The 24,930-nt window shown below is 43.7% G+C and overlaps 2 protein-coding genes across 6 annotated transcripts in view; both read right to left on the bottom strand.

The window, feature by feature from the left end:
- LOC149310462 (ectonucleoside triphosphate diphosphohydrolase 6-like) overlaps positions 1-8,443 on the bottom strand; it is a 41,265-nt gene extending 32,822 nt beyond the window's left edge. Inside the window, exons 1-2 of one of the 4 annotated variants that reach the window (XM_089528986.1) lie at positions 8,286-8,443; positions 2,341-2,629 (exon numbers count right to left, since the gene is read on the bottom strand). In XM_089528986.1, the coding sequence (XP_089385112.1) occupies positions 2,341-2,575 (235 nt within the window). In that variant the 5' untranslated portion in view covers positions 2,576-2,629; positions 8,286-8,443. Of the gene's footprint in view, positions 1-1,894; positions 1,926-2,340; positions 2,636-8,285 lie in introns of those variants that run through there. The other 3 variants (XM_089528987.1, XM_089528988.1, XM_089528985.1) reach the window with 3 other exon arrangements.
- A 9,418-nt stretch (positions 8,444-17,861) lies between these two features.
- Positions 17,862-24,930, bottom strand: part of LOC149310461 (ectonucleoside triphosphate diphosphohydrolase 6-like) — a 32,122-nt gene continuing 25,053 nt past the window's right edge. The window contains exons 8-13 of one of the 2 annotated variants that reach the window (XM_089528292.1): positions 24,780-24,844; positions 23,664-23,765; positions 22,469-22,609; positions 20,911-20,967; positions 20,603-20,715; positions 17,862-18,001 (exon numbers count right to left, since the gene is read on the bottom strand). In XM_089528292.1, the coding sequence (XP_089384418.1) occupies positions 17,912-18,001; positions 20,603-20,715; positions 20,911-20,967; positions 22,469-22,609; positions 23,664-23,765; positions 24,780-24,844 (568 nt within the window). In that variant the 3' untranslated portion in view covers positions 17,862-17,911. Of the gene's footprint in view, positions 18,002-20,602; positions 20,716-20,910; positions 20,968-22,468; positions 22,610-23,658; positions 23,766-24,779; positions 24,845-24,930 lie in introns of both variants that reach the window. The other variant, XM_089528293.1, reaches the window with a different exon arrangement.

The following is a 24,930-nucleotide window of genomic DNA, read 5'->3' as shown; positions in this document are numbered from 1 at the left end:
GAGACTGGTCTGTAATTACTTCTCACCAGGGGGTCGAGGGAGGGTTTTTTTTAGCAACGGTTTTACTATTGTTTGATTTAATTTAGATGGAAATACCCCCTCCCTGAGGGATGTATTAATTATATGTTGTAATAATATTTTCATTACATCCCCTCTCTGGGCGGTCAACCACGAAGGGCAAGGTTTGAGAGGGCACGATGTCCTCCTAACACTTCCAAGAAGCTTTTCCACTTCCTTGGTATTTACAAACTCAAAGTGATCCAGTCTTAACATAGTCCACAGAGTCACTGGACACCTCTCTTACAGTTTCTGTTCAAATGCTTGCATCCAGATCAACCCTTATCTGAGAGATTTTGTCTGCGAAAAAGTCATTGAAAGCATCACAGCAGGCTTTAGTTGGTTCCAATAAACGGTTCTGGGTGGGAGGTGGTTGAATTAACTCTTTAACCACCCTGAACAACTCTGCTGGACGAGACTCTGCAGACGCAATACGTGCAGCAGAAAGAATTCTTTGCTGCATCTACTGCCTGTCCATAAGAATCCAATAGGTTCTGATGGCATGTCTTGTTAGACAAACGTTGATGTTTCCGCCAGCAGCGCTCTAGTTGTTGTGCAGTCCGCTTCATTTGACAAAAATCTTTTTATTAGAAGCGGGCTGGAAAGGATGCGCAGGAGCGATAATGTCTATACCTCTAGTCAGATCGGTGTTCCAGGTACTGACCGAGGCTTTGACAGAATCGCCGTCATTCCCAACCATAGAACCCTCTAGGGTTTCCTGGAACCTTTTGGGTTCCATCAGCCTTCAAGGGCAGACCATTTTAATAGGTCCTCCACCCCCGAGGGAGGTATGGATAGTAGCCTTCAGTCCCACTTTGACCAGAAAGTGATCCGTCCATGACAGGGCAGAGGTCTGTATTACCTCCGCCCATGGATATTCCTAATCCGTACTGAAGACCACATCGAGTGTATTACCAGCGCAATGTGTTGGACCCGATACTAACTGGAACACGCCCATGGCTGTCATGGAAGTCATGAACTCCCGAGCTACACCTGTCAGATCTAATGAACCGGACTTGAAGGGGATGTTGAGGTCCCCCAGGACAAGAAGCCTGGGAGACTCCAACACCAGCTCCCAGACCAGCTGTGACAGCTCGGCCAGAGAGTCCATTAGACAACAGGCTGGACAGTATACTAACAAAATCCTCAGACTGTCCCTAGTCTTCAGGGTCAGGTAAATACACTCAATGTGATCTGTTTTCCTGATTGTCCCCTGGTCAGAGTGATGGAGCTTTTATGGACCAAGGCCACTTCCATCCCCCTCGCCCACTTTCCTTTACCTGCTCCTTAATGGCATATCTGGCAAAGATGCCCAAAATATCAGGACAGATGATACTAGCTAATATTTTCTCAGAGATCATCATCATCATCATCATCATCATCATCATCATCATCATCATCATCATCATCCCACTCTTAACTCCAGACTCCATCTTTTCCTACTTTGTACTTTCCTGACAACCTAAAAATACTTGATGAAAACCAGTAAAGGTAAAATAGGGAGTATTTTGTTGTTATGTAGTGGAAAGTCAGCTACCACTTATAGAGACCTTATGAATGAGAGACTTCCAAGGGCCCTAGACTTCAACAGGTCTTGCAAATTCAGAGCCATGGCCTCTTTGATTGAGTCTACCAAGCATTGTCTTTTCCAGTTAGTTATGTTATGTTCTGATAACTTCAAAGTACAACGGCCTCTGTTGAGACATTCTGACATCCAGTGTCAGAGTCAAACTTGATTTTCCCTGGGACCCATTTATACTTCTTTTTGGAGATAACCCTAACCCTCAATACACTATAATTCTCAATGTAGTTAGAACACACGACACAACTCACTCACTGTAAGTTGTTGTTGTTTTTCATTGTGGTACCTGAAGGTTAAAGAAGAACCCTTTAAGAACATTGGTTGAAATTAATCCACATTCTGTATACTTTTCCTATTAATAAGAATTTAATCTACAAGTATTCAAAGTTAAAATACAGTTTACATAATCATAATCAATTCAAAATGAAGGAAGATAATGAGAGAACCAAACGAATCAGCCAATAACTAGTTTATATGAACCTTGCTTATATCCATAACTGTAACAATTTAATAGGAACAATGGATGAGCATGTTAAAACATACTGAACACGGAAGAATATTATTTATTCCAATCCTCTCACTGTAGTGGGCTCCAATTAAAAACATCAAGAGGTAGCCATTGCAATTATACAGAGAATTCAACAAAATAACCTACTTAGTAGATGTTAGGAAGGGATATTAATTGTAAAAGATTACCCTACCTTTTGGTTTCTGTGAGAACTGAAATACATGTACACGTGTCCCAGTGCTTCCAGCATCAAACATGATACCATAAGAAATAATCTGATCTGTTCCTCCTGTCTGACTTTCAAGTTGGTTTTTCAGGTCATCAGGAGTATCTTTTGTTTTTAAATTCAAATTCCATTTTATGTATACAACATAAATAGCAGCACATGTGAAAAGTGCAAAAGCATAGAACAGTTTTGGTATCTTCATCGCTTCTGTTAATCGTTCTTCTTTCACTTCAAACTGGTGTTCCCCATGGTACCTCTGCATTTAAAACAAATGATTACAGATAGAGAGGGGACATGCAAAAATTAGATTGCTGAAATATGATGTAATTTCTACAGTTTTCTTATTTATTAATCTGAAATTGCTAGGAGTTTCTGTTCACCGTGAAATAGTTGTCAGTGCAAGCTCAAATAGAACCCAGTTAGTTGCAAAGTATTGTGAATCACTGACCCTCTCTGGAATTGTTGTTGTTGCTTTAATTCTCAAAGCATGCATTTTGCTTTAGACAGACTAGACAAAACACTTTTAAAAAATCATATTGTGATTTTTTAAAGTTTCTCAACAAAGAACAAGAAAAATCCAGCACAATAAAAGATATAAAAAGAAACCCCTCAAATGGTCCACAATCAAGGCTGCGTATGGATGGACACTGATACACCACACATTTTCAACAACTCTTATTCTTCCTTGCACCATCAACCTTGAAGAGCTTTTTGTTGTATAAAAAAAAGTTATATCTGTAAATGATATGACAAATATACTGACCATTACAAAGGAGTCAAAGGCTTTCATGGCCGGCATCCATAGTTTTTTGTGGGTTTTTCAGGCTATGTGGCCATGTTCTGCCTTTTAATCAAATAGCTTAGCAAGAATTCTCTTAAAACTTGATAATGCAGTGTAATTACATAGAACCAAAAATGCAGCTGAAAGAAAGACGCTTTGCAATCAAATGGGTGACAATTTATTGGAAGGGAAAATGCCACACACAAGTAAAAACACCATAAAGACCACACTTAAGTCAAAGCAGTAACAGGAATCAATAAGAAAAAACGAAATGCCTTAACCCAGTTCAAAAGTCAATGATTCAAAGTCATCAGCACACCCTTAACAATGGATGGATTGCCAGGGTAAAAGAGAGACTGATAAAGTAACTATACAAACACTGACGCCTGCTGTTAAATTATTAAAGCTAGCTTTATTTAAAATAGGTTACAATGGTATATGACTGATGAATTCTCCAGAAGTCTTCTTTCTTGGCCAAATACAAGACCCCTCTGGAAGGATTGTTTCTTTCTTTCTTTCTTTCTTTCTTTCTTTCTTTCTTTCTTTCTTATAGTTTATCAGAAAAGGGAAATTGGAAGTATAATCCTATGGCAATCCGAATGCAATCATGGGGTTTAACATTATTACGTGATAGACTACCACATGCAATTTCAGGCAATGGCAAGCTATTTTCGGACAATTGAAAGTCTGTTCGAACGCAATTTGAATTCATGTAAATTCGCTGAACTAGCGAATTGACATGAATGCATTCTGGCCCCACTTTCTTTTCATTCAAAATTGAGAGAAATTACTCCAAAGTGATAAACTCGATAATCTGTTCAGAGGATTATACCATATGAAGTTTCACTAGTCCCAAAATCTATTTATTTCCTTTCCTTGGGGAGGGATCATAAAGCAATTAATCAGCAATTTAAATATTTGAAGGGATGTCATATTGAGGAGGGAGCAAGCTCCAGAGACTTGGACCCAGAGCAATGTATGCAAGCTGCAGGAAAAGAGATTCTACCTCAACATTAGGAGGAACTTCCTGACCGTAAGGGCTGTTCGACAGTGGAACACTCTCCTTCCTCGGAGTGTAGTGGAGTCTCCCTCCTTGGAGGTCTTCAAATGGAGGCTGGATGGCCATCTGTCGGGGATGCTTTGATCTGGATTTCCTGCATGGCAAGGGGTTGGACTGGATGGCCCTTGCGGTCTCTTCCAACTCTATTATTCTATGATTCTATGATTCAATTCTCGAAAGACAGATGCCACAACCTGTTTTATGAGAACATGGTGGGCATCTTTTGAGGGCCATATATCCTCCAGGATTCGAAGAACCATCCTCTCAGTTATTGGAGCCATTCTGTATCACAGAAATTCATTTGTTATCTTACTTTCCCTAGACTGTGGGCACAGAATATTTTGGTACTGTTCCACCTCTGAGAATATAGATTTTTTTCCATGAAATTTCTGAAGCTTGCTAAGATTTTCTGACACACAAATCCTGTACATTACTGTGCTAAGACTATTTTGTCTCCATCATCCAGGAAGACCAGATCAACAGGTAATTAAAAACTCTACATGCCACCAAAAGAGAATAAAACTGTATTGCATCTTCTGATATTTCTCTGATCTTTTTCAGTTTAACCTGAAATCAATCATATAGGAAGGGAAACATAACCAGATGTAAGGTATGATGATACTCAAGGCTATATCAACATGAGTGTAAAATTCTGGGAAGGAAACAGGAAAAGATTATTAAACTGCAGTTTGACAGTCAGTCAGTTAAGATTGCATGACCTTCAAGTGTTAACTCCTTGACAATTGCACAAAATGCAAGCTTGTGTTTAGTATGCAATTGAATGTTTTTTGGTTCTTAGTTATGTGTAGAGTATTTTGGATTTTGAAAAACTAGTGTGTGTGTGTGTGTGTGTGTGTGTGTGTGTGTGTGTGTATTAAATACCACAAAGTTTATAGGGGTTCTTGAGACAACTTCAGATGTTACACCAATTCAACTTTACATGTACCTCCACATGAGAAAAGAGTATACATACAAATTATTGTATTTGATAATCTTCCTCCTACTGCTGATAGACCACCACTTTCCCAAATAGATATACGGTAACCTAACCTCAAATAAAATAATTATTTCCTCTTTTTTTCCTATGTAGGAATTGGCTATTTTGGAAGCTGCCTTCAACCAAGCATGGACAAGAAGAAGAGCCTGTGCACATACATCAAGAGACAATGGCCATTACTTAGTTTTTTTAAAAAAACAACATAGTGCAACCAGATATACAAGTGCACAGAGACCCTGCTCCATCTGGCCCATAGCTAGGCTGGGGCAACCGGGCCCCCCAGCGAAAGGGGTCCCCAAAGAGAATACAAGCAATATATATAGGGGACCCGAATGTATTTTCTGCCCCAGGGCCCCTAAAGGCCTAGTTGTGGGCCTGTGCACCATTCATAGTTGTGTAATTAAAATATTATGTTTTTATAGCAAGCCGCCTTGGGTCTCTTTCTGGGAGAAAGGCAGCATAAAAATGAAACAAACAAACTTTGATCACTATTTTATTTTCTTTCTGTTTAGCTCTGAAGAGGAAGAGAGAGGCAGATAGTCTCTGTATTTGGCCATTCCAGAAAGAAAGGTGGGTGAACCATCATGAACCTTCTCAACAACCTTCTGATGCTCACCTTAGAGTGCCACCAATTTCTGAAGTAAAATAGGTGACAACAAAAGACAGTCTTTTGGTCACAGCATCTCCTCCTAGCAAGTCCCTGCTTTACCCATCTATTGGGTTATCTTCTGATGTTTGTTGTGTGTCTTCAAGTCATTTCCAATTTATGGAGACATATCATGCAGTTTTCTTGGCAAAATCTGTTCAGAGGAAGTTTGCCCTTGCCTTCCCCTGAGGCTAAGAGAGTATCACTTGCCTACGTTCTCCAAGAGGTTCCATGGCTGAGCCATACCCTGGTCTCTAGAGTCCTTGTCCAATACTCAAACCCATATGCTATGCTGGCTCTCCCCAGGTAAAAGTACATTGGAGGAAACAGACCAGGGCTGCATTCACACTGCAGAAATATCCCTGGTTTTTATTTATTAAGAGTATTTACACCCAGCTCTTCAGGCACAAAGGTGTAAACCACTTTAACTGCCATGGCTCAATGCTATGGAAATCTGGGATTTGTAGTTTTGTGAGACAATGAGCCTTCTCTGTTATGAAACTCAAGTTCCACAACAAACTACAAATCCCAGGATTCCACAGCAGGGAGCCATGGCAGCTAAAGCAGTGTCAAACTGCCTTATTTGTGCAGTGACGATGCAGCCGGTCTAGGAAAGCTTATGCTCCAACATCTTGTACATACTGTAATTAGTCTCACAGGTGCTGCAAGATCCCATTGAATATTGATTTTGCAGACTAACACGTCAATCTCCTTCAGATAAAAGAAAACTCTGTTTTTCTTCCTTCTACCTCCCTTCCTTTCCACTCTTCATACCTACAGAAGAAGTTATCTACTATTTCTGTGCTTTTGATTTTATTGTTTTCTTTTTTTATATATGCTGTTAACTGCCTTGATCCAACACAGGGAGAGGCAGATTATAAATGAATACTATTATTTATTTATTTATCTATTTATTTCTTCTAACCTATCCACCAGCCTACCTCACAGTGTTGTTGGAAGGATAAATTGGAGAGCAGAAGAGTTATGAGAGGAAATGGAAAACCAGACCTAATTTAGGCTGCATCTGCACTGTGACACCACTTTAACTGCCATGGTATGAGTTTGCAGACTGCAGGTATACCTGAAATCAGACATTATTATGGGACAGTGGAGGATAGTTCTGCTTTAAATAAAATTTTAAACAACTCTTGTTTTACACTTAGGTGAAAGATGTTTTTCAAGAGCCTCCATTCGTGGTGAGGGACGACTGTGTCTCCATAATGTATGGGGCAGAAGAAGGCAACGGTGAACTTGTTTGTCAGTGGCTTTGGCTTCATACAGTTGCTTTCATTCTGAGATAAGTGTAGTGTTCGTCACTGAAGTCATGTAAGTAACCAGCCAGAGTTCTAGTTTCTGCAAAACTAAATCAGTAATATACTTAAAATAAAGATTTTTTTGAAGAGTACAACCAATCATTGCTGTTTTATTCCCAAAGGATAAGATATGGATACCCATTTAATTGTGCATTAATGTGTCACTCAGAGAGTAGAACTCATGGATAGCCAGGAAAACCATGCTTCTGAAGAGATATAGCAACATGGAATCTGAAAGATTATGAGAAGTTGCTTTCCCTGCCCTCCTTAAATACTGCTCCTGCATTCATCAATGCTATGGAATTCTGGGATTTGTAGTTTGTGAGAAAGTTAGCCTTCTCTGTCAGGGAGCACTGGTGCCACAATAAACTGCAGCAACCAGAATCCCCCAGCATTGAGCCATGGCAGTTAAAGCGGTCTCAAATTGGATTATTTCTGCAGTGTGTTTTGGACCGCTGTAGTGGTGACATCTGGGGAACTATAAAAAGGTCTACCTCACAGCATTATGTCCCTATAATAGCCTACATCACTATGGCTGCAACTACACTGTGACAGTAACCTGGCTTGACACCGCTATAACTGCCATGGCTCAATGCTGTGGAATTCTGGGAGCTGTAGTTTGTTGTGGCACCAGAGCTTTGCTACAGTTTCCAAAACAAGAGCTCCCATTGTAGTCTGTTGTGGCACCTGAGCTCCCTGACAGGGAAGGCTAAACGTCTCATAAAACTACAGTTCCCAGAATTCCCTAGCAATTAAGCCATGGCCGTTAAAAGGGGTATCGAAGTGGGTTATTTTCTGCAGTGCGGGTGCTGCCTTGGTCATGAACAAACCGAGCTCTTCGGCTGCGTCCACAATGCAGAAATAATCCTGTCTGAGACCACTTTCAACTGCCCTGGCTCAATGCTGGGGAATTCTGGGAACTGTAGTTTTGTGAGACATTTAGCCTTCTCTGTCAGGGATAGCTCTGGTGCCACAAGAAACTACAATTCCCAGGACTGTCTAGTAATGAGCCAGGGGAGTTAAAGCGGTCTCAAACTGGATTATTTCTGCAGTGTGTTCTGACTCTCCCATTAAAAAAACCCTACTTCCTTGTTCCCTCAGCCATTTTAACTCACCTCAGCGCTAGCGGTTCCTAAAAGTACTCCACAGCCGAGGCTCACCGGGGCCTACATCATCTCCCTCCCGTCAGCTGCCGGCTTTAGCCCCTGTGGAGACGACGACGAGCCTGTCGCCCTCCTCCTCCATTTTCTCCCTTCGAGAGGAGGCCGCAGGGAAGGCGCTGAGGCAGCTGCGCATGCGCGCGCCGCATGGCCGCCATTTTCTCTGTAGGCCTCAGACTGAGCCTGCCTTGCCTGAAAGACTAGAGCCCGGTCAATAGCAGCACCAGAGCTATGATGAATGTCATTATTATCCCACTTTTACTACTGGGGCTGCTGGCTCCTGTGAAATGCAGGGGTTCATCCACATTGGGGAAATAGCCTGTTTTGGCACCGCTTTAACTCGTTGTCTGGCTTTTTGCTATGGAATTCTGGGAGTTGGAGTTTGTTGTGGGGCCCAGAGCGGAGCCCATGGCATCCTGGGAATGGTCATTTATTGTTGAGCATTGAGCTATGGAATTCTGGGAATGGTACCATCCCCAGAATTCCAAAGCATTGAGCCATGGCAATTAAAGTGGAGTAGAACCAGATTATTCCTGCAGTGCAGAAGCAGCCCAAGAGAGCCAGTGTGGCGTGGTGCTTTGAGTGTTGGACTAGGATTCTAGAGAGCAGGGCCTGAATCACAGCTTGGCCATGAAACCCACTGGTGACCTGGGGCAAGCCACATGCTCTCAGCCTCAAGGGAAGGCCATGGCAAGCATCCTCAGAACAGTTTTTGCCCAGAAAAACCCATGATAGGTCTGCCACCGTAAGTTGGAAACGACTTGAAGGCACACAGCAGCAACAACAGTTGATCCTGTAGGGTACCACCAGTATTGTCACTGTTTATATATGGACCTATTTATATATGTGCTTTATGGTGTATAGCAAAGGTTTTGACTGCACATGAAAGGCTATGGAACACTCTTAAAGACATGATAGCCCTGATGAGGAATCTGTGCTCAGGACAAGAGGCTACTCTCAGAACAGAACAGGGAGAAAGAGAATGGTTCCCAATTGGCAAAAGGGTCAGCTAAGACTGCATCTTATCACCCTATTGATCTGTTCAACAGAGCTTTGTTCTGGTGCCACAACAAGCTACCATTCCCAGAATTCCATGGCATTGAGCCGTGGCAGTGCAAACGGTCTCAAACCGGATTATTTCTGGAATATGGGTGGACTCACAGTTAATGTAACTTGGATCACACAACTCTCACTACAACATCTCCACTAGCTGACAGTCCGTTTCAGGGCACAAGTCACAGGTCTGGTTATGACTTTTAAAGCCCTACACAGCTGAGGTCTAGTAAATTTGCAGGACCATATCCTCCCTTACAAACTTGCCTCTGCTTTGAGCTCTTCTGGGGAGGCCTTTCTCTGTCCCACCACAATCACAGGTACATCTGATGGAAACAGGGGAGGGCCTTCACAGTGGCTGAAGAGGTTTGTCTTAGGGTTGCCATAAGCAGGAAATTACTTGAAGTCACACAACAGAAAATATCTTGTGGTCTCTGTATGTATTGGACTAGAACTCCCATAAGACCTATTCACTATGACCAGGGATTATAGGAATTGAAGCAAATACAGCAGGCCATCTACCTCAGAATGTACTGATATATCAAAGAGGAAAGCCTTGGACTCCTAAGCTAGAAGTTGGTTTTAGCCCTAATTAAGTCCTAGGTAGAGAGCCAGCATGGTGTAGTGGTTCGAGCATTGGGCTATGATTCTGAAGACCAGAGTTCGAATCCCTGATTAGCCACATGATTTTTAACATCTTTGCCTAATGAAGAAGCCAGTGGCCTTCAGAAACTAGCTTAATGTATTTTGCATCCTTTGGTTGACCTAACAAAGGATTCACCACTATGGTCCAAAGCACACCGCTTTAACTGCCCTGACTCAGTGCAAGAAGACTCTGGGAACTGTAGTTTGTGGTGGCACCAGAGCTCTCTGACAGAGAAGGCCAAATGCCTCACAAAACTACCGTTCCCAAAATTCCCTAGTGTTGAGCCAGGGCAGTTAAAACTGTCTCAAACTGGATTAGTTCTGCAGTCTGTTTTGGACCATAGAACTGGATTCTCAAGAAGAGCCTATGCAAACATAGCAAAACACACTGCAGAAATAATCCAGTTTGAGACCACTTTAACCCCTGGCTGAATGCTAAGAAATTCTGGCATCTGTAGATTTGTGAAGCTTTTAGCCTTCTCTGTCAGATATCTCTGGTGCCACAATAAACCACAATTCCCAGGAATCCCTAGCACTGAGCCAGAGCAGCTAAAGGGTCTCAAACTGATTACTGTATTTATGCAGTTTGTTTTGGACCTACAGTGCTACCTCGGGTTACAAAATTAATTCGTTCCGCGGCGCCGTTCGTAACCCGATACATTTCGCAACCCGAAAAGGCTTTCCGTTAGCGCTGGAAAGCCGCTAGCCGCGCTTCGCATTTGAATTTCGCGCCGAAACGCGCCGAAATGAATTTCGTAACCCGAAAAATCTTTCGTTACCCAGAACAGTTTTTTCCAATCTAACTTTTTCGTACCCCGGAAATTTCGTAACGCGATCAATTCGTATCCCGGGGTACCACTGTATATAATTCAGTGTGTCATTACTTGTTGGATTCTGACATCTAGTGGATATAATTAGACTTAACAATTCCAAGCAAATCATTTTGGAGGAGTGATTAATAAAAGCAGAATTATTATTATTATTATTAAGCTTTATTTATATAGCACTGTAAATTTACACAGCACTGTACATTCAATTTTTTAATTAGACAGTTCCCTGCCTTCAGGCTTACAATCTAAGAAGACATGACACAAAAGGTGAAGGGAGTGGAAGATGGAGCCAGAAGCCTTCTGGGAAGGGCTCAGTTCCTTTGGGGAGGCCTGATGGGATTGCAGTAAAAATATTTTTAGTGGCTTTTCTCAATTTACTAAGTTCTTAAGAAGACCACTGTGGATCAGACCAACTATAGGACTATATGTTGCACCTATTTCCTATAGTGGTCATCCACATGCCCACAACACAATTCCTATCCACAATACTGCAAACTGTTGAAATATTTGAGCGAACTGGCTTATTTCTGCAGTCTGGGAAAAAAATATATCCCCCAATGGACTAATTTTATGTTTTCAGAGGTATCTGAAATGGTGCAGCACTTCCTACTATTTCATTTTTCCTCATGCATAGATCAGGGTGCTGTACAACCGGACTGCTTACCTCTTAGGATAGCATGAATGGGAAACTTTATTCCATGTAAGGCAAAACATAGTACTGCTGAGGTGGTTTGGATTATAGAGATGTTTTTGAATCTTAGTTTGGTTTGGATTAGAGAGATGTTTTTGAAAATCCATTTTGCCAAAGACCTCACTGCATGAAGAGAATAAGATTTTCCTCATTCTCTTTCAGCCTAACCTACCCAAAAGGCCTACAGTGAGGATAGCAGCACTTCTACTTCCCGGCAGCAGGATGAGATATTAGTTAGAAACTGCCTTCTACCAATGCATCCAAGATGGTTTAAATTATTGTTAGCGGGTCTTAAACATGCAAATCCTTACATGATTGCACATAAAATGAAAACAGTTTATAAATACAAAACAATAAACATTAAAAATAGGAATTACTATTAAAATCATTATAATAAATAATAAATAAAATAAAATATTTATTTATATGCCGCCCTTCCTTCGATCAGGGCGGCTTACAACAATAAAATACAATACAATAGAATATAACAAGTTAAAATACACTTACAAATTAAAATACACATCAAACAAACCAACAATAAAAAGCCCCAAAGCCCAACCTCTTGGCCACGAAAGAGGAGGGAGGCCCACAGGGTATCTATTCGGGGAATGCCTGTTGGAATAGGAAGGTTTTAAGATCCTTCCTAAATTGGGCCAGGGTAGTGGACGAGCGGAGCTCTGTGGGCAGCGCATTCCAAAGGGCTGGGGCAGCTATGGAGAACGTCCTCCGCGAAGTGGAGGCTAACCTAGCCCCAGGCACCTTCAGTACCTGCTGCCCAGAAGTTCTGAGGGTGCGAGGCGGAATGTACGGGGAGAGGCGGTCCTTTAGGTATCCTGGGCCCAAACCATTTAGGGCTTTATAGGTAATTACCAATGCCTTATATTGAGCTCGGAAACGAATGGGCAGCCAGTGGAGATCTTTTAAAACCGGTGTTATATGGCTGGTCCTGGGGGCACCAGTGACCAGCCGGGCTGCCATGTTCTGTACCATTTGCAGTTTCCGAGTTTGGTATAAGGGTTGCCCCATGTAGAGTACATTGCAGAAATCCAGTCTCGAAGTTACCAGAGCATGTACAACAGTTTCTAGGTCCCTCTGGCCCAGGTATGGGCGCAGCTGGCGGATCAGCCGAAGCTGATAACAGGTGCTCTTGACCGTCGCATTCACCTGAGCAGTCAGGTGAAGCGACGAGTCAAGAAGCACCCCTAGACTGCGCACGGAGTCCTTCACAGGGAGCGTGACCCCGTTCAGGACAGGTGGAACCACCGCCATTCCTGGACCAGGAGAACCTATCACTAGTACCTCCGTTTTCTCTGGATTCAGCTTGAGTCGGTTTTCCCTCATCCAGCCCATTACTGACTCCAGACAGGCCACGAGAGGAGAGACGCCATCCCCAGTCACTGCATCAGTCGGAGACATAGAGAAAATGATTTGGGTGTCATCAGCGTACTGATAACCCCGCACCCCATGTCTCCGGATGATCTCTCCCAGCGGTTTCATGTAAATGTTGAATAGCATGGGAGACAGAATGGCCCCTTGAGGGACCCCAGTTTTAAGGGGCCTCTCGTCGGAGCACACGTCTCCCAGCTGCACCATCTGGGATCTCCCGGAGAGGTAGGAGCGGAACCACTGGAGCGCAGTGCCCCCGATCCCCACCTCTGCCAGGCGTCCCAGAAGGATACCATGGTCTATGGTATCGAAAGCCGCTGAGATGTCCAAGAGCACCAACAGGGACACGCTACCCCTGTCGATGCCCAGACGGAGATCATCGACCAAGGCGACCATGGCCGTCTCAACCCCGTAACCCACCCGGAAGCCAGTTTGAAATGGGTCCAGATAATCCGTTTCATCCAAGACCGACTGAAGCTGGATAGCAACCGCCCTCTCGATCACCTTTCCCAGGAATGGTAGCAGCGACACAGGCCGATAATTATTATGAACCAGGGGGTCGAGGGAGGGCTTTTTTAGGATCGGTTTTACAATGGCCAATTTAAGATCCGATGGAAATAGCCCATCCCTCAAGGATGAATTAATTATCCGGCGTAACAATGATGTTACCACCGGTCCCCCCTGGGCCGCTAACCACGAGGGACAGGGATCAAGAGAACAGGTCGCTTTCCGAACACTTCCGAGGATCTTGTCCACATCCTCGGTACTCACCAACTCAAACTGATCCAGTTTAACATAGTCCACGGAGGCTCTGGACACTTCTACCCTAGGTTCTGCTGTAATGTCGGCGTTCAGACTTTCGCTTATATGAGAAGTTTTATCCGCAAAAAAGTCGTTAAACAAGTCGCAGCAGGCCTTAGAAGGTTCAAGGATCTGGTTCAGGGTGGGAGGGAGCTGAGTTAGCTCCCTGACCACCCTGAACAACTCTGCCGGACGCGACTCAGCGGACGCAATACGAGCACCATAGAACGAATTCTTTGTTGCTCGTATTGCCTCTCCATAGTCCTTTAACAGTTGGTCTAGGAGAGTCTTGTCGTCTAAGCGAAGGTGTTTGCGCCAACGGTACTCTAGCCGTCGCAGAGCTCGCTTCCTTGCCCGGAGATCTTCCGTATACCAGGGCTTACGCTTGGAAGCGGGCCTGAGAGGGTGCTTGGGAGCGATCATGTGTATAGCCCTAGAAAGACCGGTATTCCAGATACCGGTGAGGGCATCAACAGAGTCGCCATCATTTCCAACCGTGAGCCCCTCTAAGGCTTCTTGGAACCTCTCAGGTTCCATCAGCCTTCGAGGGTGGACCATCCTAACAGGTCCACCACCCCCGGGGGGGATCTGGGTAGAGGCCTTGAGTTTCACCTCTACCAGGAAATGATCCGTCCATGACAGGGGGGAAACATTAACTATTTCCACCCACGGATTTTCCGCCTCCGAACAGAAGACCAAATCGAGAGTATTAACCGCACAATGCGTAGGACCCTGTATCAGCTGGGACAGGCCCATGGCCGCCATGGTCTCCATGAATTCCCGAGCCGCACCGGATGGAATATAGCTGGCCGTGAGGGAGATGTTGAAGTCACCCAGGACGAGAAGCCTGGGTGTCTCCAACATCAGCTCAGCGACCAGCTGTGTCAGCTCGTTAAGGGAGTCCGCTAATGCACGGGGTGGCCGATACACTAACAGAATCCCTAGACTGTCCCTAGCCTTTAGGGTCAGGTAAATACACTCGATATAGGAGGTCTGTCGGATGTGGTTCCTGGAGAGGGACACGGTGTTCCTATGTACCAAGGCCACTCCCCCCCCCCCCCCGCCCACCTAACCTGCGCTGGTCCTTCACCGAGTACCCAGCAGGCAGGGCCTGAGCCCACACAGCGTCTCCTTCAAGCCCCAGCCAGGTCTCGGTAATGCAAGCCAGGTCACATTTAGAGTCCTCCAACAAATCCTGGAGGATGTGGGTCTTGTTGTTAAGTGACCTGGCATTGCACAGGAGCAGCGACAGGGTTTGTGGCACGGTTGGAGAGACCCTCAGGTCCTTCAGGTTGGGAGGGGGACAGGAAGGTGAGATAGATATGACGCATCTATCACGCCTTCCCCTGGAACGCAAGTCCCTTCTCCCACCGCCATACCTCCCCCTGCCCCACACAACCTCAATTGGAGCTCCGCCCACCGAGATGTTATCCCCGGCCCAGGCATCCCCCCCATCCCTATCCTCCCCCCACCTCTCTATGGCTACTAAAGGAGCAGAGGTTAGCCACTACAAGCATCCTCTGCTCCCAGGGCCAGCCCAAGCCCCCCACAGCAATAAGAAGCTGCGCAACTGCGCAGCTGCGCAGCAGTGGTGCTCCTTAGTCCGTGGGCGGTCCTCCCGGGGCGGTGCGCAGATGCGCACCTCCGACACCCCGGGAGGGAACCGCCCGGCAAAAGGAGCGGTCCTGACGGCGGCAACGGCGGCAGTGGTCCGGCGTGGAGGCAGAAGGGGGCGTGCCAGGAAGGGCCCGGTTCCCCGGCTTTATCCCCGCCGCTCTCACCTGGCGGGGCTCCTCCCTGGCTTCCCCCCAGATGGTCCTTAAAGGCCCCACGCACCAAAACTGGCCGCCAAACGCCAAGGCCAGTGACTGCAAAGGTCCAAAAGGAGTCCCTTCGGGGTGCTCCTTAGTCCGTGGGCGGTCCTCCTGGGGCGGTGCGCAGATGCGCACCTCCGACACCCCGGGAGGGAACCGCCCGGCAAAAGGAGCAGTCCTGACGGCGGCAACGGCGGCGGTGGTCCGGCGTGGAGGCAGAAGGGGGCTAAGAAAAGGCCAGTGAAAACAACTGAGTGTTCCTTCAGAGCTCTCCTGAAGATCTGCAAAGGTGGGTGAGGCATGATGAACTTCCAGAGAAGCTAATGCAGTTTAAAATAATTGCAAATAATTTTATAGGCACAACAGAAAAGGAAGGCATAAAAAAGCAAATTCGGCCACAATGGCAATTGCATGAAAGAGTTCTGAGAAGCTAAACCAAATGTTAGATTGTTCGAGCAAAACTAGTTAAAAAGAACCTTGCTTTCTTACATCTCCGTTTGCCTTCTCATTGCTTCTCTCTTTTGGAAAAATGATGATCCAGAAAGTCAGAATGACTAGATTATCTTCCGCTTCAATCAGACAGCACCAGTGTTCAATTTCTTTTTTTTTTACTGACAATATTTTATTTTTATTTTGAATATCCAAAATACATTCAGATATATGTTGCTTCAATTACAATCAAATATTAAGAAGAGCTTTGTTATCAGATTTTTCTCACATAAAAGTATGTGAATTCAAAAAGACATTCTGTTAGCTACAGTAGCTTGCAGACCAGATTCTTCAAATCTGTTAATTTGAAGTGCTCTACAAAATACACATGGACATGAGGCCAGATGTACTGATGTTACTGAACAATCAAATGCCTTTCCCTTCCCCATATCAGGTGTCTTTAAAATATGGTGGAAGAACTGAAGTGTCACCAATTTTGCTATGCTTCTCCCCTTAGCAGCAAACTACACTTGTCCCTCCATATTCATTAGGGTTAGGGGCACAAGACACCCGTGAATATGGAAAAACTGCAAATAACAAAAACACTGTTTTTACCTGAGAGGACATCTCTCTAGGAATCTCTAGGTCCTCCAACGCAACTCTATGGTCAACATCCAACAGACACTCACCATAGAACTGCACTGGAGGAACTACTAGTAGAGTATTCTCCCTAGGAATCTCTAGGTCTTTCAGTGTGACTTTTAGTTAAAGTTGACCATAGAGTTGCACTGGAGGACCAAGATATTCTTAGAGAGAACATATTAATCAAATCCGTGATTAATCAAATCTGCAAATATCAAAGCTTCAAATGTGGAGGAATAAGTGTACATGTCATACTAAGTGTGTCATTATGAACCATGCCAGTTTTTAATAGCAGCAGATATGTTTTTTATTGGGATGGCAGAAAGCAAGGGGGGGAAGCATATATTTTTCCTCCCCACCCATAGTCCTGTCTACAAATATCTACCATCCCATGCCTCCACAATAACACAATGGGAAGCCTCCACAACAGGGCGAGGAGGAGGGGAAGGCAATTTTTAATTGGGACCAAGGGGGCAGGGATTATTAAAACTTCCCCTTTCTCTGGCTGCTGTGATAGTGTTCCCCCCTACATGCATTTTTAAAAGCTGAATGGTTCTTAATGACACACATATAGTTTTGTCTGTAGTCTTAGCTTAGTTTTCTATGATCTTTGCTCTTTCCCTTTTGAAATTTAAAGGGGGTTTATGGCAGGGTAATCTAATTCTTTACATGACCAGTTAACACTTTAGACTGTTTAACTCACCCTTCCAGTTCTAGAAATTTTACAGACAGACAGAGCATCCTGAATTTTTTCTAGAAGACATTTACATCTTAGAAAGTGTGGTCAAGGACATAGACAAGCAATCCAGCATGACACTGGCAAGTTGTCAGAGCTTGGAAAAGTGACTTTTTAGGATTACAACTCCAAGAATCTCTCCAGTCCTTCGCACTCGGAGCTGTGCACTGGGAGCTGTGCAGCAAGGGCAAAAGGCTTGACTGATGTGCTTTTCTCACAGAGAGCACAGGACAATGGGACAACATGAACAAAGACCCATCATGACTCACAGGATGTTTTAGCTGCCATGGCCTATTGTTTTTCAGAACAGTAGCCTGTGCAGTGGCACTTTACTCCATGGAGTGTACTGCTATGCTGAATTACCTAAGATGAAACAGCAGAGTGCACTGCTGAGCTAGATCAGGGCATACATACATACACCCTTTAGTCCAACAGTAGTAGTTTACTGCTCATAGCACTTGCTGTAGTTGGTGACCCAAAGAACTGAGCAGGTTCACATCTGTGTAGTTATAGAAGTACTGCTGTGTTACATCCTCCCAGACTTGCCAAAAGCCCTAATACTGCAGCATGTGATGTGAATCCATGTAGTGAAGGATTGCTCCTAGTGCCCAGCCGGTTTCAGTGTTGTTGATTTTCCGAGCAAGCTAGAATGGAAAGAAAAGTGTAAATTGTTATGTTCCTCTTGGCTACATTACATAGTCATCATTTGAGTTCTGTACCTTTCATCACTGGCAGCTGTATGCATGAGTCAATTCCAATAAAAAGGCATTATGTCTCTGGCAGTATGATAGTTATACAGCCCATTCGCACATGTAATACCTCCCTTATCTTGAAGCTTCCAGGCTGAGAAATGGAACATCTGGCTTTTAAACTTGATCTGGCCTGCAGAGGTTTCCTACCTACTCCCTGGAGGCCTCCAGGTAAGCCTCTACCAACTTTGGGCACCTTCCTGAAATCTGATCTCTGAAGGGTATCTTTGGGGAAATCCTTGTTATCTCTGGACACTGACAGACAAGATTCCTTTCCCCATGAAGGAAGGAGGGTGGACCAATTAAGTGCATCACATTCTCTGCTAGGATTTCCAAGCACTAGCTGAGTACCAGTCATATTGGGCTCATCTGGTACTTTTCAGTGCTGCTTGGTAGCACTTCTGTCCTCCTCTCTTCCCTGCATTATGAATGAAAAGATAAAAACCTGGGCCTCCAGCCAAAACACTAAGCATGGAGGCTCTGCCCATCACTTTGGCCAGGGTCCCAGTGATATTAGAAAACATGGCCATGCACTTAGTGTCTCCTGGCTCATGGAGGGAATCTGGCCATCGATTCACTTAGCGTGCCCTTGTTCTGTTCTAAGAATATCTCCTATTCACTCTTCCAAGGGGCCATTCACATTACAATTTACCCCGGTTCTGAAATCGATTCTTGCACATGAAGTTCATATTCACCCCAAATCCCCCACAAGCGAATCAGAGGCTTGCACACCCGTTCTGTGGCAAATGCCCCTTAGAGCAGGTTAAAAGAAATCGGCGCAAATAGCGTTTCTTTTGAGAAACCCGGGTTCTGTGGAATATGAACTTGCCCCCGATCATGACCAGGGCAAATTGAGGGAGGGAGTTAGGTCAGACGGTGGGCAAAGGGCAGGGTATTCCCTCCCATCATCAGAAGGGAGGGGGGAGGAGGAGGAGGAGGAGGAGGAGGAGGAGGAGGAGGAGGAAAGAGCCGAAAAAAAGGGGAACCTGGATGCAAAGGGGTGACTTTTGGGCTGCAGAGGGCTGTCAGAGAGAGGTGGGGGTGGAGAAAGTGATGAAGGAGGAGGAGGAAGAGGAGGATGAGGATGAAGGAGCTGGGGGAAAGAGTCAATGGGCATCCCCAAGGAAGGAGAGCGTCTGAAGGAAGGAGGAGGAGGAGGAGGATTTCCAGGGGGAATTGGGTTGCGGGGCTACGCTGGGGCATGTAGGGAAATCCAGCTGCAGCAGAAGCAGGCTCTTCTATTTCTGATAATTTCCCTTTGATGTGTATTTTTAAAAAATTATTTTTGGCAAAAATGCGCATGTTCTTGGCAATAGATATATATAGATATATAGATAGATGGTGAGCAGGAGCAAGGGTCATTTCAGGGCAGGTGGGGGGTGCAGAGCAAGACAAGCCTCTCCTATCCATCAGGGGCCTTTTCCCTTTCATGTGTATTCTTTTAAAATTATTTTTCTCTGTCTATTCTATGTGCATAGTCTTTCATTTGGAATGACGGCTGGATTGCGAATGAATGTTACAAACCGAATGTAATGTTGCAACTTGGCAAATTGATACAGCTTTTGCTAGGGCAGGCTATTATTTCCTTTGGAATGACTGCTGGATGAATGTTACCAATTGAATGTAATGCTTCTCTTTCCAATTATGTGAACTGACAAATTGATACAGCTTTTGCTAGGAATTCAGGGGTAGCCTAGGGAGAGCCAAAAAAAAGCATCCTTTTCTGGCATTCTGAGGTGAGGAATTAATATTATTGATATTATTATTATTATTATTATTATTATTATTATTATTATTACCTGTGTATGAGGCATTCTGGGGTGGCAAGGAATGGGGGATACTGGATGCATTAACTTGCATTTTGGGGTTGAAAATGGGGCCAGGGGAGATCATAACCTGCACCCCCACACACACAAAAAGAGGTTTATTTGACAAAAGGTGCGCACTTTGGGGCATCTTGTGCATGGCTCTTTAAAAAAAAGAGGAGGGGAGGAGGACACTTCCGATGCCCCTGCAAACGTCACCTATGACGATTGCTTGATTGACAGCAGGCGCCCTCAAGTTAAACCCAATAAGGCATTCGGGTTAAAATGCCCCTCAATCGGTAGTGGGCACTTGCTAACGGAGAGATTTGGGGGAGGGGCATCCGGATCTACCCAGTTCCACCCACGTTAAATGGGCCAGTGGGAATGGGGCCCAAGTTCACCTCCTACTCTTAGTTGTTGTTTCCTCCTCTTTACCTTCTTCTAACCTGAGATTCAACTTGGCAAGCATCTGTCACCATAGATCAGACACCTTCCCCAATATCTCAGTATGGAAAGGCTTACATACCTCTCACATAGAAATGTAGAGGTTATAGGTGGTAGTGATCCCCACCAATCACGGTTTCAGCATGACTATTAATTTTGATTTATATTCTTGTTTAAAACATCTTGATGTTTGTTCTTTTTAAATTAAGAACATTCAATCCTAATGACAGTAGCCAAGGATACATACCTTAAGAATGTAGTCCTTTGGAAAGCCCAATTTTTCCAATAGCAAACTAACATAAGTGAGATCCATACAGAGAAAAGGCTTCTCTCCTTGTTCAACTTCCATGGTTTTGCACACTTTTGGGCACAAAAAAGTAAAGTATAAAAAACAGATTATATTGTTAATAGGAATGATAGCCATGAGACATTTTACTGGCTGTTTATCTGGCACAGGTGTTCCTCCATTGGGCAACAACATAATCGCTAAATTTTTATGATGGTTTCCTAGCTCATCCAAGGTAAGCAAGCATGAAGAAAGAGAAAGATGCTTACCATTTTTTGCAGTAGTTTCAAAGTCATTGACTGCCAGAGTCCCTCCTTTTTCACTATCTAGACAGAAAATAAAAGGGATGTTAAGTTTTGAGAAGGAAAATGGAAGAGTATAATAGCCTACGGGGATTCAAAATTGTTAATAAATGGGAATGGCCCTGAAAAGCATTGTGAAACTACAGTTAATGCAAAATGCAGCCACATGCTTTAGAGAGGACATATTACCACGGAAACCAAATGGACTGGCTTCCAATTCAAACTCAATTCAAGGTTTTGATTTTGACCAACAAAGTCTGAAATGAGTTTGGGACAGAATATCTGAAAGACCATCACTTTCCATGGTTTCTCACTTATGAAAAACAGGCTTTTGGCAGTTGGATGGGAAGCAATATAATCTCTTCTATGTCAAGGCTGAATAAGTTATGTGTCGCAGTTGTTGGGGCAGTATTTTGTTAGAACTGCTGCACCTGTGAGGATAGGGTTTTCTTGGATTTTTCTGCAGCATGTTAACTGTAGAACCTGTTATTATACTTATTGCAAAAACAAAACACACTCAGATGACATGTTTCCTCTTCTCCTGATTTTTTGTTACACTGCCAGCCAGGAGAGATGCCAAATCCTGAGAAAGACAGGTTGGCGGGTTACAGACTGCCCATTTGGGGTGGGCTGTACCTGCCCGTTTCCCCAGTGTATCGGGGCCTCAGCTGCCAGCCCCAAGGACACCCTGCTGCAGGGAGGAGGAGAAAGGGGCCGCTTGGCCCCTTTCTCCCTTGCTTTGCTGGGCTCGGCCATCTGAAGGCTGCGCCCAGCAATGCAAAGCTGCACCGCAAACCAGGAAGGAGCTCCGAAATAGAGCTCCTTCCTGGTCCGCGCTAAGGGCGCACTAGGCGCCCTGGCATGGAGCGAGGACGTCACGTCCGCGCCGCCCCATATAGAGGCAGCGCAGCCGTGACGTTCTCATGGTGGCGGCCGTCTGGAATGGCCGCCGTCATTTTTTACACGTGGAGCGCGTATTAAGGTTAGGGAGGTGCGGAAGCACTGCACCTCCCTAACCCTAGTACGTGCTCTGCGCATACTTTAATGGCGGTGTGTAACCCGCCGTTCTTTCCCACAGCTATCACACAAGTATGTCAAAGTACAACAGACTAACTGCAGCTGTCACATACTAGCCGCTTCCTAATTCTTTCTGGCCACTACATGTCTAGTTATTCCATGCCTATCTCTGCATGAAGCACCTTGCTATCCAGTCAGAAGTAACACATGGATCCTTTCCATCCCTCCTAAATTGGAGAGGTCTGCTCTCAGTTTTTGTGGGCTGGATTGAGGTTGTTCACAGAGCAGATTCGGACCACAGTTGGAGCTTCCCTCCCCTGCATTTGAGAGTCACTCCAGATCTAAAACAAGATTTTAAGAATATAAAAGGGTTTGGGCCTAGTTGTGCTTATTAATATTCGATTCTAGCTTAGTATGTCTGTGCACAGAAGGCCAACTAAGGTAAGAGAACCCTGCTATCAACCATCTTTGCATGTCTAATAAACATCAAACTCAAACTGAGAGTTACCTATTAAATCAACATCCACAGCCAAGTAATAATAGTAGGCAAAAGCATAAAAATCCAAGTCCTTTACTTCATCTGTCTTGTGAATCTTTTGGTTGAGCAATTTTGCTATTTCATCAGAACATGATTCAAAGAGAGACTTTTCTAAAAGAGTAAAAAAAAACAACACCTGTAATAATTCAGTGTTATTGATGATATCCGGATTTATGAAATGTATCAAACAGCTTTGGAATATTGCTGAGTTGTAAACAGAATCATAACTACTGTAACAGAGCCATGCAATGATGAAATAAATTAAAAACAGGACTAAGGCACTGGGAGAAATGGAGCAGGTAGATTTTGTTTGCCACTGCTGCATGATCCTGAAAAAAGGGTAACATCTAGAGTAGTGTATCAACAATATAATCTTACTAATTTTGTTATTTTAATTGTATTTATATTTCAAATGTATTTACCCTGGTACCCATATGTGTGAAGAGTGAACTTAAAATTTTATTTTTTTATATTCAGCCTTTCTCCCAGATCTAAGGCTCTGCACATTTTAAATGCACAATACAATAAAAAACAACTCTTAATACAAAAGTTAACAGACAAACTAAATGTCTATTTAAAAACATATGTTAAAAACAAATTTAAAATAGCATTAAAAAGACACTAAAGATGCAGATTACACAAGAAACAATTGCCCTCCTAGCACACAAATGGTGCCTAGTGAGCCCCCAGGGAGAAAATTTCACAGTCGAGGCACCATTGCAAAAAAGGTTCTTTACTGATTTCCATCTACCTTGCTGTCAATAGCAGAGACGCTCAAAACTTCAGATGTAAACCTCCATCCATGAAGCAAAAATCTTCCCAGAAAAATATTGGGGTCTTGTGTACATTGAGAAAGCTGGAAGGGCTGATGAATATTTCATGGCACCATGAAATCCACAACTATGGATTCAAGTACATCCAGAGCTATAATTCTCAGAAAAGTGCTTTTGAAAAACCAGAAAACAAAAATCCACATGAGGCCAAAATGCCCTCAATTCTGGACTTGTGTAGAATAATGCACACAAACAGCCCAGCCTAGAGGAAGCAGAATTTGGGGAAGCGTATTCAATTTCTGTGTTAAAGATTTGTCACCAGTTGAAAACTTCACAATTTTCACTGAGGCAAATGCATATTAACAAATGTAGAAATGACCAGATTACTATACCTGCCTTCTGCCCTTTAATTTTATACATTATCTTAGCATGTTCCCATTCACCCTGGAAGTCAGGTGATAAGCAGGTACTTGTTAGTACTTCCCCTTCTTTTACTGTAAGAATTGAGAAAAGATACTGAAAGATAGAACAAACTATGTGGAAATCCTAATTTGAAAAAGTCACACATTTTCCCTCCCATTCCCATTCAATCTGCAATATAAATCTCAACATATTTAAATACTGCCTCATCAGTTGAGCATCCATTGTGTAAGGTGGAGGGGGGAGAGGAAAGAGACAATGCCTCCCATTTTGGCTTCTGACTACCCTTTGCATATACAGTCGGCCCTTCTTATACACGGATTTTTTATACACGGATTCAAGCATACACGGTTTGAAAATGTTCCAAAAAAGTATAAATTTACCTTGATGTTCCATTTTTTATTGGGGACACCATTTTGCTATGTCATTATACTTAATGGGACTTGAGCATACACGGATTTTGTTATACACGGGGGATCTTGGAACCAAACCCCAGCATATAACAAGGATCCACTGTACTGTAACACCTAACAGTGGCAATGTGTCCCTCGAAGAAATAAAGTCTCCACTTCTTACTTAGGGGCTTTCCACTGGGAGCATCGACACTTTGGAAACACTCCCAAGAGAGGTCTGTTCAGTAGCTTCTCTTTATTTTGCCACCAAAAAGGTTTATATAGTCTTACACTGTTTCCTGTTGTTTTGACACTGTTATTTGACAGTGCTTCCATTTTGTTCAGCAGATCGGTTTAAGACATATCAAGTCATAAGGGAGCAGTTCTAAAGCGGCGGTTGTTCATTAGTTTTAGTTAATAATTATTTCATAAAGTAATTTTTTTTAAAAAAATCTACATTACTTCAAATCCTTTGCTAACAAACATATACAAACAGAGAGATATGTTAATATGTTCTATATGTTCTATTGTTTGGGTGGTTATCATGTATAGTTTTCATAATCTGAATATTTTTAAATGTGTTGTGACCTATTCTGAGTTGATGCATTGATGAATGTTAGAAACAGAAAAACAAAAATCCCCATGCATGACTGAAGTTGTGTGTGTGTGTGTTTGTGTGTGTGTGTTTGTACTTACAGGCTTCTCCTTCAACTCCTCCTAAAATTTGTAGTCTTGCTGACCTTATGCCAAGTCCCAAATAACTAGAGAAAATGATAAAAGCAAGATCAAAACAATGCTCCATTTGCCCCAATGCATGACTTTAAAGGGGTTTTTTGGATCTATGTTG

Source organism: Sceloporus occidentalis, unplaced genomic scaffold, assembly GCF_023333645.1.
Source record: "Sceloporus occidentalis isolate IW3139 unplaced genomic scaffold, rSceOcc1.0.p SCAF_6, whole genome shotgun sequence".
Lineage (NCBI taxonomy): Eukaryota > Metazoa > Chordata > Lepidosauria > Squamata > Phrynosomatidae > Sceloporus > Sceloporus occidentalis.
Note: the sequence above shows the minus strand (reverse complement) of the source record. Positions and strands in the feature narration are given on the sequence as shown.